A 12,075-nucleotide genomic window follows, 5' to 3' on the forward strand; every position below is an offset into this window, starting at 1 on the left:
ATGGTCTCTGATCATACAGAACTTTCAACAACTAGAGCATGTCTGTCATCACCAAATAAAATATTTTCATGACTTCATAAATAAATAACAGAGAATCAACAGGCAAATAAATTTTACTAGAGCATGGGAGTTCCAGAGTGGGCTGACAATACTGAGTCAACGCAATACAACATGAAATAGATAACCCAGACTCAACTGTAGAATAGCTGAACTGTAGCACATCCCTTCCCACCAGGGTCACAGCCACCATTGGAACTAGGCTAAACTATCAGCTAAAAACATTAGGGACTACCTAATGTGTCACTAACATATGTAGATTCTCTGTGACAACACCCAGAGGTTATGCAAACAGAAACTGAAAATCTATTGGTAACCTCCTCACAATGTGCAAGTCTGCATTAACCACAAGATTAAAGAACAGTCTTGGACTTCAGAGTAGACTTTGAAAACAACCTCCTGAACAGTATTGAGATCACAGGTTGTTCAAATGTATAATTTAGTGGTGAACAGGTTATCAACAGACTTGGGTACTTGTGCCAGTAACTCTGACAAAATATTATCCTTCCCTTTCTGTCTGCCTAAATCAACAGGTATTGGAATGGAGCGAGCCTTAACCAACTCCACTTCTTGGTAGATTGAGTCACAAGATTCATACTATGTTCACACAACAGTGTCTGCCTTGAGTGTCAACAATGATTCTAATTCCTCCCTAACAACGGTTACAAACAACAACAATAATGGACACAATATCTTGTACACGGGTAAGCAGACAACTTAGACACAGCAAGAACAACAACTAAGAACTAGGTAGCACTTTCTGACAGTTTTGGCACAGGTAACCTCTGAGTGTGATTGTCTATCTTTGTGGAGTTACAGGACTAACAGCAATCTAGCCTTCTGACACTTGCATGTAAGAAATTGTCAAGAGGTTGTGTCATTGAATACTAATTCACACAATGATCTCCAATCAAATCAGAGCATCATTGTTATCCCACAATTCACTCACAGGTAAACCTAACTTACAATGACAAATCCCAAATAAACACACTGTGTTAGAGTGTCTCTCACTGAAAGGGTAACTACAACCAACTACACTACACAATTATGTGCATAGTAGGTAAACATGGACAATACTTCTATATGTAAACCACCGGTATGCAAGGGCAACTCAACAGACAACTGTAGACATGGTATGAAAATTGGACCTTACACAACAGGATGGAATAACGAGTACTCAAGAAACCTGGATAAAATAACAGATATGCTTGATATTTACGAATTACCATCACAACGTAACTACCATTATAAACACTGACCCATGTAACTCCTTCAAATTTCTGTTTAACTAAAATAACATGCTGATTATCAACTACGAGATCTTCCTGGAGTGGATAGTGAGAAGGGGGTTACAAGGGGAATAATAAATTATCACTACCGGCTGCTGCTGCAAACAACTACATTGGTAGCTTGTGGGAATGGCTTGCATGATTTGATGGCAATGTGACTTGTGACCCTGGAGGGGAAGGCGGTGCATGGTGTTCAACTTACCATTACATCACAATGCAGTCACACAATGCTAGGATAAGAAAACATATCAAAAGTATGGAGGTTGTCAGCGACGACAGGACACAAGTAATGGACCACTGGATATCATCACACAGGTGGTAGGATTGAGGGAGAGAGAAATTAATTCTATGTACAGTGGGAGGGAGGGAGAAGGGACAGAGAGACTATCTGTACATGAGATCTCATGCTACAATACAGCACCCTTGAGTGTGAGCTTGAACGCCAGACTTGGAATACCAACTGCTCTCCATGCATTGGTTCACATCACTATACAAAATGAACATCACAATCAAGTGAAAGTATCACAATCTTTTGTTTTCACCTGTGTTCAGTAACCAAGTACACTGTACTCCCTTACAACCCAAAACAGTTAAGTTCCACATATCTGCAATTCAAGATCACATCCAAGGGTCGCATCAAAGCTACATATCAAGACATATTTTCTCATAAAAACTTTCACTGCTCATCAACAATCAGATTATAATGATTTAATGAACCTGCATGGTACATTTCTTAAGTCTCTCACATATGGATGTCACTAAATCCCCCAACAGTCTTGATATTTCTTGTTAAGGTAAAAGCAGTGGGCACACACCAGCCAGATGCCCCTCTCCACATTCAGTTGTGATCATGCCCATTACAACGACTGCCCTGATAGTCTCATAGACAGCACAAACTGATAGTTCCTACCAATTTGAAAATAATGTTTTCCAAGAAGCCTTTTCCTCTGTAGAAGTGGCACTATTGTAGTCATTAAATGAAAGGGTGAATGAAAGATATACCTTAATATGCTTCATGTTAAACACCTTTCCATAGTACAGCTTCTGTAACATCTGCAGAATCAATGTCTCTTAATTTACTCAACACACTGTAATCATCTGGAAAGTGTCACCGGCAGATGAAATCTACTCAGGAGATTGGTGTGTGTAGTAATGGATCCACACCGGCTCTACAAAATTATCATATCTGATCAGTCTCATTAAGTACTATCCTATCATATACTTACATACTCGTAGAACTTGATGATTCTTTTGAACCAGTTCACAGTTATTTGACTGGTTTTATTGCTACACACTGTGTGTAACAACACAATTAAATTTGATCATTGTATGACTATATGCCCAGATGTCAGATTTATATCTAACATGTTGCCAATCTCTAACATTAGCCAAGTAGAATACTCAAGAAGAGCTCAAAAGTGGAACGTATAATTTCATGACTCATACATTAACAAGGTAGATTTATTCTGTCTCATTTGTAAGGTTTACATTTCTTCAACGATACTCAGGTATAAATAAAAAATATCTGTTATCACTTGCTCTAAGGCAGACAGAGTTGATGCAAGCTTAAACTGATTTGTTTACTGATACAATGAATTTATCTTTATTTCAATGATACCATGCACTAATAATGGTTACTGTTGAATTTTGGTCTCAGAAAGAAATTCCTACAATTATCTTGTACCGACCATATTGCAAATGACTGAACATCAACCACAAGTTGGCAGCATAGGAAAGTAAAGTCTGTGATAATTGAGCAACTGTTATTTAACACTGTCTATTACTGGAAGAACTGATGTAGCAAGATGAACATATCATTTACTCACAACGAAATGCATCAAAAATACTTTTGAAAGTTGTCCTGTATGTCAAACAAAATTTGTCGGAATTTCATAACAGCCAACGCTCCTTTCAAATGATTCTAATGGGTAAATCTAAAATATATCAATAAAGTAACAAACTGACTTCAAATATAATAACATTTTCAACAAGTGTAAACATGCATCTCTTGATCAACATAAAATTACTCTGGTAGTGAAGGTAAACTGACACATTTTGATAAAATTTTCTACTTCTTCAGCAATATACAAGTCCGATTTGAGGCAGATTTGCCAACAGCATGCAATTTCTGATTCAGATAAACCTTTGAGAAGTCATTCATTACTGAATGAACCATCTTAACACTTGTGTAATATCTGCTATAGTCATATATTAAAACAGTTTGCTAAAACTGAAGTAACTGCATGATGATCAAGGTGATTGCATACTTACTACAAATAGATTATAAAATCACTCTTTGTTAATCTTAACAGGTGATAAGAGCAGCCATCCCTGCCATCATAAACGATCAACACTCTGCACCAATACAAAGCGTAATTTAGAAAAATAATGACAAGAAATGTCACTCTAATAACTTTTACATACTGTTTCAGTACACATTTACCCTCAAAATGAAAATGATTAAATTTAGAAAAACAATTGATGTCAAGAATCAATGTTATTTACTTTCAACAGTCTCAGCTGTTTCAGCATGTCAAAGAGGCTTTAAAAAGAAAGGAATATTGTAAAATGTTTAAAGGGTGTGTATTCGATGTTCTCCCTATTGCTATCAGCAGTTCTTTTCTCAGATTTGACCATGACACTGACGGTTAGGAACACAAGTGTAAGTGACAGGAACATTGCAAGTAAATATTGCACCAAGAAGTCACAAGTCCGGACATACATTGTGCAAACCAACAAGAGATGAAGGCATAAAGTAATAAACATACATCTCCACATCTCCACAGTCTCCAACCAGCTGCTGTCTCACATCATGATCCCTTCATACAAAGAGTTATGACAGACTCAAGTGCAACAGATAGATACAAAGGTGCTTTTGACAGGCAGCTTTCAAACTTTATAAAAACCTCCCTTTCCAAGATTCAATGATGGCCAAGCCATAGAAAATCAGAATTAATGAATTTAGACATTGACTGCTTCAGACTGTGGAGAGGTGTTCACATTTGTTCCTATCTGACTTCAACCCTGAACATGGGGCCAGCAAAACAACAAACTTGTCATAAAATTTCACAAACACAATATGAACTGATATCGAATATTCCACATTGGTTGGCTGGCTCAACCTGACCCATGTCTGAGAGCAGAGTTTGATAAATAAGTGTATTTGGTTGACACGGAATGAAACACATGGCTGATTATGTAGCCCCAGACTGAGGTACATGTGGCACACAATGGCAGGGGCTGTGCAAGATGGTATGCTTCAGTGTCAAGATCCTAGCAGCTTCATTGTCAGACAATAGCTTCCTATTCCAGACTGGTGTGATATAACAACATGATGCTCGACAGTCAACTATACATGACATACAACAAAGTCTCCAGTTGGCTACATCAACATACACATCATCATCACATACACAACATTTAGTGCAAATTCATAGTCGGGACTGATTTACCTCATGGAATAGTAACTTGTATCTTAACGTATGTATTAGCATCCATTTAACAATATCCGACTTAAACTAGAACAATACCTGACAACAATAAATAATGTTTCAGAATGATTGTCAGATGATTTCAGATACCCTTTTATTAAAACATGGCCTGAAATATACAATTGGTTCAAAGAATTCAAGATATCCAACTGCTGAGCACTTTACACATTAAAAATAACCAAGAAGTCTGGCTTGGACTTCATGGAAACAGTAAGGCATATCTTGCACAGTCCCTGTAAAGTGCCCTACAACTGACTACATAACTGGTGCATACACTGGTGTGAGTTTCACTGGGAGATTGTAACAACAGACTACAGGAATGACTTGGTGCTATAATATATGTCTTATGGATGTACCAGGTGTAATTTTTTCTACTGCTATCAACACACAATGTGCCAATTCTAGGAAGCTGACTCTTGTGACTCTATGCTCTTCCAACACCCAATCCCCAACAGTTGTTATCCTCAATGGTCTACAAGTAATTCATCTCCATCACAAAGTAATGTGCCTCATAAGCCAGTTACTACACAGAAGACTGACAAATGCTTGAAACACACAATCTTTCACTCTAATGACATCGTCTCGTAGTTGTTTTACATTTATATGTACTTGAAATGAGTCATCCAATTCTTTAGATCTCACCTGATCTCTGAATAAAACACTTTTAAAAATTCCTATAAAAATAATGATCTTTCTTTAATCTTAATGAGACCTGATTCGCTCATGTCTCGCAGATGTTGACCTTGTCTAATGACCTTGACCTGTCCACAATCCCAGTCATGGTGACACATCAAGGTGAGGCAGCTTCTCCTGTATTTCACTATATTGCTAAAACATGGTGTTTACAACTGTGATATGGTAAAATTTGATTGTTGTTGTTCCCCAACTGATGGTTGTCTGTACGCAGGTACGAAATTGCCGGCCGGCAGTGCAGACGATAGTGCCAGTGGCAGTGGCAGATGATGTGAAACTAGAGATAGGCACCCTGTGACAACAACGATGACGACGACATTGCTCTATCAGATCTCCAGGTCAAGGTGAACTCACATGCCCAACAGGGACAGGTCACTCTCTGCAAAAAGAAAGTTGAAGAACGATTACAGTGAACAACATGAGAGTTGACAAAGAGATGTTTTCAATAGAATTTTATTAAAATCTACATATTTTAGATATTTAAATACTTCCCTTACCATAGGTCTTATGCATATTACCTCAAGTTCCGCTAAACGAGATCAGATTCCCATGAATGGCTACCTCATGTACAGACGAATGTATAGGCACGGAAGTGACGTGATCTCCGTTCCCGCACAAGTGAGGGCCATCCAAAATTCACTTTTACTGAAAACTTGGTCCTTGGAGCCCAGAGTGGGGAGGAGTGTCCAGCGTTGGGAGGGAGTTACCGCCCTATGGTAAGGTAAGTATTTAAATATCTGAAATATTTAGATTTTAATAAATTTTTAACTTACCTTACCATAGGTCTTATGCATATGGATTCGACAGATGGATGGTGGTGTCGGGCTCCACAAAGGGACCATCCTCAGGATCATCCTGAAACATGAGACAGCAAGTAACTCAAGGAACCCGAAGGACAACGAAGACACCTAAAAGGTGAAAGTTATCCAGAAGACCAATGGTAAGTAACAGTAATTACCTAATGGTGGATGGCTAAGTGAGTTGCTGGGCAACTACCAACGGACCAAAGAACTGCAGACCCTCCACATCTTCTACAGCTAAATCCCTCAGGTAATGACTGGCAAAGAATGTCGTCAACTTCGAAAAGCAGCCTTCCATTATGGCAGGGACAGTACAATTTCTATTTAAAGCCATGGTGGAAGCTAACGCTCTAATCTTATGCGGATTATTAGCTGAAGGGTGAGGGAGTTTCGCAGTGTTGTAGGCTGCCAAAATGGTCGTACAAAGCCAAAGCGCCACCGTATTCTTGTTGACCTCCCCTTTAGCCGAAGAAGAAAAGGGAATAAATAGCCTTTTCCTAGAGCGTCTTCTGGAAGCCGATCTTGCGATATACAACTTCAGTGCTCTGACTGGACAAAGAACTTCTTCCTCCAAGTCTTGAGGCCCCAAGATCAAAGAAAGAGGAGGAAGAGAGAATGTCCTGTCTGGTTGACCTGGAAGTTGATTCTTAGCAATAAAGTCCCATAATAAGCCAAGATGCACACTGCCATGTCGGGATTGCTCAAACCGAATGCGGGCGATACCCAGAGCATGAAGTTCACTCACCCTTGCCGCCGTGGCCAGAGCTAAGAGAAACACAGTCTTCCTCGACAGGTCCTCAAAGGAAGCTTTGTCCAAAGGCTCATAAGGAGAACCTCTCAGATGCCGAAGAACAATATTTAAGTCCCAAGCTGGAGGATGGAGCTTGACCTTCTGGTCTTCCAACTTGAAAGCCTTTAGCACAGCAATAAGTTCTGGCACCTTGCAGACTTGCATGTTACATTTCACTGCCAGAACTGAAATCAAAGGCGACAGGTACACCCCAATCGTACTACCTTTAAGACGTCTGGACTTTCGAGGATAAAGAAGAATAGTCCTTAGCCTTCAAAGCTGTCTGAAGATGAACCAGGCGTGAAGATAAAACCAACGAGGATTGGGGTGCAACTGATGGCTGTGAGGATGGCGCAGAAGATGCGGCCAATCCGGTGGGGGTATTAGGCTTCCCCTGGGAACCACAGCCTGGTTGGCCAACAGGGCGCGAGCAAAAGCAAACGGATCATCTTTGACTTTGGCAACAACTGCTGGAAGAAGAACTGGTGGTGGGAAGGCATAGGCCTCTAGCCCTTCCCATGACAGCGACATCGCGTCGACCGCCCAAGCTTCCAGCTCTGGGATGGGAGACACGAACAGAGGCAACTGCCAATTGAGACTGGTGGCAAATAAGTCTATCAGGAGACGACTGTGGCTGCGGCATAACAACTCAAAAGGTTCTGGATGGAGCATCCATTCCGTCGGAAATGGCTTGCCGGGTCTTGATAGGGCGTCAGTGAGGACACTCCTGCACCCCGGAATATGCCGAACCTTTACTACTATGTTGTTGTTGTCCAGATGACTGGCTAATTGGAACATCTGGTTCAATAACTGCTGTGACCCTGTTGTGCCTTGATCGCGAATCATCCAAACCACTGTGGAACTGTTGTATGAAATCAACAGGGTGGAATTCCTCAGATGGGAAGTCCAATGTTGTACCGCTAAGATCACTGCTTGGAATTCTAGATTGTTTATATGCCAGCCCTGTTTGGCGCCTGACCACAGCCCTGAGGTGGTCTGACCGCCGAGGTGGGCACCCCAGCCTTGAAGAGATGCGTCGACGAATAACTTGTGGTCATGAGGACACTCTGTCAAAGAGACTCCGCGCAAACATTAGACTCCACTATCCAACATCAAAGATAAGAATGAAGATGTAGAGGCAGAAGAATCCTGACCTTCAGATCGTTCGCCTGAATGTGAGGCAGCAGAAACCGTTGCAATGGACAAAGCATCAGACGTCCCCTGCGGCTTAAGTCTTGAGCTGACATGAGAAGACCTAACAAAAACTGCCACTCCCAAAGGGTCAAGGGATGAGCAAGACCTCTTCGACCACTGATCCAGAAGGATTCTGACAAGCTTGGAGTGTGCCAGAAACCATCGCCCCTATGAACATCAACTCCTGCGATGGGACTAGATGCGATTTTTTGACATTGATCATCCACCCCAGTTGCTGAAGAAGACAAGCGGCAAAGTCCAGTTGTTTGCATAGCAACTGAGGATCGAGGTTGTTCAGGATGGAATCGTCTATGTAGGGGGCGATGTCTATACCCTTCAGATGTAGGAACCGAAAAATCGGGGACGTAACCCGAGTAAAAAGCCAACAGGGCCGTTGAAATTCAAATGGGAGGACCCTCAATTGGTAATGAGACCCACTGAACACAAATCTCAGGAACTTCCTGTGCCAAAGAAAAATCGGTACATGAAGTTAAGCATCCTGGAGGTCCAGACTGGCTAGCCACGCTCCTGGTACTAGTTTGGTCTGCATCTGCTCCAGCGATATCATTCAGAAATGAGGTGGTTCCGGAAGATAAAGACTGTTGAACACTGCCATGTTGTGGATCATCCACATCTTGTCCGAGTCTTTCTTGGGTACGAGAAAAATGGGTGAGTAAAACTGGTGAGGATCTCGCACAATCTCTATTGCCTGTTTGGTTGACAAAATCTGAATGTTTTCTGCTAACAGAGCATGTTGTACCTGAGAATGCACGCTTGACTGGGGCATCAACGTCAGCGGAGGGGACACGGTGATTGGCAGCTTGTATCCTGTCCTCAGGATGTTGGTAACAAAGGGGTCTCCCAGGATTTTCCAATTGGGCCAGAAGATCCCTAGTCTCCCGCCTACAGGCGTAGGACGAACTGGCACAACTGGGGGCGGGAGGTCCCAGTCGTGGGAGTCTCAAGTCTTCATCAGATAGAGTAAGGTCGCTTGCCCCTCTCCCTACCTGATGCCGCAGGAGGCTCACGGACACGCTACTGCTGTCTCCTCTGTCCATCGGCATCACTTCTCCTTCGTCCACGGCTTCTGGCGAAGGAAGTCCGAATAGCACATAACGGCATTTGGCCCTGCCTCTGGACGAAAGGTGGACGCTAAGACCTCAAACGTGGAGAGAGACACTTCAGTGTTGGTGAGCTCTGTGCTGCCAATACACTTCCAGAATCTTGTCATCGAATAGACGTAAATGGGGCTCGTACCAATTGCGTTTAAATTCTTCCTGCCAAGAACAAAGCTCCAAGAATCCAGAATGACGCACAGTTGAAGTCATGGCCAGTGCAGTACATAGGTGCGCAAGTAAATCATGAAACACCTTCCCCTGCCATTGGAAAAGCGTAGAAAAATGTTCTATCTTGGACGCATTGTCTTCTGTTAAATCCCACGCCACTGCTGATGTGGCCGAAGCAAGGACTGATATAGGTTTGAACATCTGTTTTAGTTCTGTATCAAAAGCCGCCAATTTGGAGTCATGCACACGATATGACGACCAAGGTGAACCCGATAAGCGTTTCAAGGAATCGTCCAGCATAGCACCAGTATCGGCAAAATCCAGGCTGTGCACTTTACAGTCTGCCTTCCTTGATTTAGGACCCTTAATTATGGGAATAAGGGATAGCTTGGAGAAGCTAGGCGTTGGGACAATGAGGGCAAGGATGCACCCTGTGTGGAATCCTTCCTAGACCCAAGAGACACATGAAGCGAGTGAGAACGATGACGTCAAGGAAAGCGCTGCAGCAATCTTGACCTGGATGTGCGGTGACGCTTCATCCGAGTAAGCGCAGTATAGGTAACGGCGCTGGTGTGCAGGACGGCTTAGGCACCGGCGTCAGAGTCAGTGTCAGCGTCAGCACTGGAACAGTAGGAGGAGGCACTGGTGTCGGCAAAGACGAATCGGAATTTAAAGTAGGCGTCAGCACTGGCGATGGCATTGGTACTAGCAGGGAACGTAGTAGCTTCTGCACTTCAGGATGAGAGAGCGCATCAGGCCTTGATAGGTATACGATGGCGTCACTAGGCTGATGATCCGGCGACTGAGTCCCAGGCGCTGCTGATTCATGCAGAGTTTCTAAGGCTGACACTGAAGGAGAGCGTTGGTCTGGAGTATCCATCAACGAAGACCGGGAGCCCAAAAATGAAGCTGGGGAAGACATCTTGCGCTGACACTGAGTGAAGCGTTTCCTCTTAACCGCCAAGAGAGTCTTGAATTCAGAGGTCGACAACGGCGCACAATGGTGACAATGGTGATCCAAGGTGCAAGCCGGCGACGCACAATCGGGACACCAGGGGTGCGGGTCCTTGGCCGCCTTGAGGATTTTACAAATGGTGCAAAACTGGCGAGTCATGCACAAACACTGTAACATGCAAGAAGGGGAAAACGTAAAAGTACTACGTTAACAAAAAAAAAAACCCTACACAAAAGTGTAGCAAAAAACACTCCTGCGCGAACAATAGGCATGCCCCACTATGCAAAACAGCTGAGGGAGACAAACCAAAATGGCTGCCCCCACTCTGTGAGTGCCACGTACAAAAAAACCAACAAACATACCAGCCATAGAGAGAAAAAACATGGCTGAAATATGGAGAATATAAGAGAAGACAGCCAAGAGACTAGCAAACTTCCCAAATACCCGTATAAACAAGGAAGAATGAAACACCCACATGGAAGAACAACACGAGGTAGCCAGGTAAGTGAAATATAGGGAATAAGAACCACACCTACCTTAGAAAAACAGATATTAACTTTAATTCACCAAAGATAGGTGGTCTGAAAACAAACCAACGACACGTCCTCACTTGAGGACACTTGAAGTAAAAGTGAATTTGGGATGGCCCGTGCTTGCATGGGTATGGAGATCACGTCACTTCCATGCCTATACATTTGTCGATACATGAGGTAGCCATTCATGGGAATGGCGAATCAACAACTGTCTGATCTCGTTTAGCGGAGCTTGAGGTAATATGCTTAAGACCTATGGTAAGGTAAGTTAAAAATTCAATATTTTGTCTGGAACTGAGGGGCTATTGCAAGTTACACCACTGAATGACTGTGTTGTTGGCTGATGATCAAACACTTACATGACAACATCCTGAGCAAACTAATGAAAGTATAAAAACAATGTGAAGCTTTCAAATATAGAACGAGTCCCTCTGATATTTTTCAGCAAATACACACAGCAGTCCACTTTGACTGTGTTTATATTCGCATCACCTTGGTTTGTTGGGCTGTTGGGTTGGGGGCTGCTGACCAGTTGCTCTCTGCCCGAACTGTAAAGGCTGTAGCTGCGGGCGATATGTCTGTCCATACATTCGCATGTCACCTGACGTAAAGAGGAAACAAGTTATAACTATAACCATTTTCATCTTACCTAATACAGGGATGAGAATGGGTGTGAGCGAAAAAAAAAGAGGAAAATGGGACAGTCATCTTTGGAGTCATGTTAATTGAAACAATATAACATATATCATGAATGACACCAGTGCCATCAAACATACGGAACTCTGTGGATTCATGGGAAATTCTCATCCCTGCTAATACAAATGACCTGGAATTATTTGCGAGCCCAGTAACAATCTGCTTGTGATATGTACACCCAGCGGTGATACATTTTACATGAACTGAAATTTGGAATTGTGATACTCAAGAGACAAAATAAGGCCCTACCCAGGACAGTTACACTATTACCAAAATAATGCAAATGACACG

General features: G+C 42.5%; 1 protein-coding gene across 7 annotated transcripts in view; it reads right to left on the reverse strand.

Annotated features, from left to right (window-relative positions):
• Positions 1-5,820: 5,820 nt before the first annotated feature.
• LOC137298887 (cAMP-regulated phosphoprotein 21-like) overlaps positions 5,821-12,075 on the reverse strand; it is a 71,627-nt gene continuing 65,372 nt past the window's right edge. For all 7 annotated transcript variants that reach the window (XM_067831246.1, XM_067831247.1, XM_067831245.1 and 4 more), the window contains 2 exons: positions 11,581-11,689; positions 5,821-5,909 (listed from right to left, as the gene is read on the reverse strand). In XM_067831246.1, coding sequence (XP_067687347.1) covers positions 5,903-5,909; positions 11,581-11,689 — 116 coding nt within the window. In that variant the 3' untranslated portion in view covers positions 5,821-5,902. The remainder of the gene's footprint in view (positions 5,910-11,580; positions 11,690-12,075) is intronic.

This window comes from Haliotis asinina, chromosome 10 (genome assembly GCF_037392515.1).
Source record: "Haliotis asinina isolate JCU_RB_2024 chromosome 10, JCU_Hal_asi_v2, whole genome shotgun sequence".
NCBI classification, from domain to species: Eukaryota; Metazoa; Mollusca; class Gastropoda; order Lepetellida; family Haliotidae; genus Haliotis; species Haliotis asinina.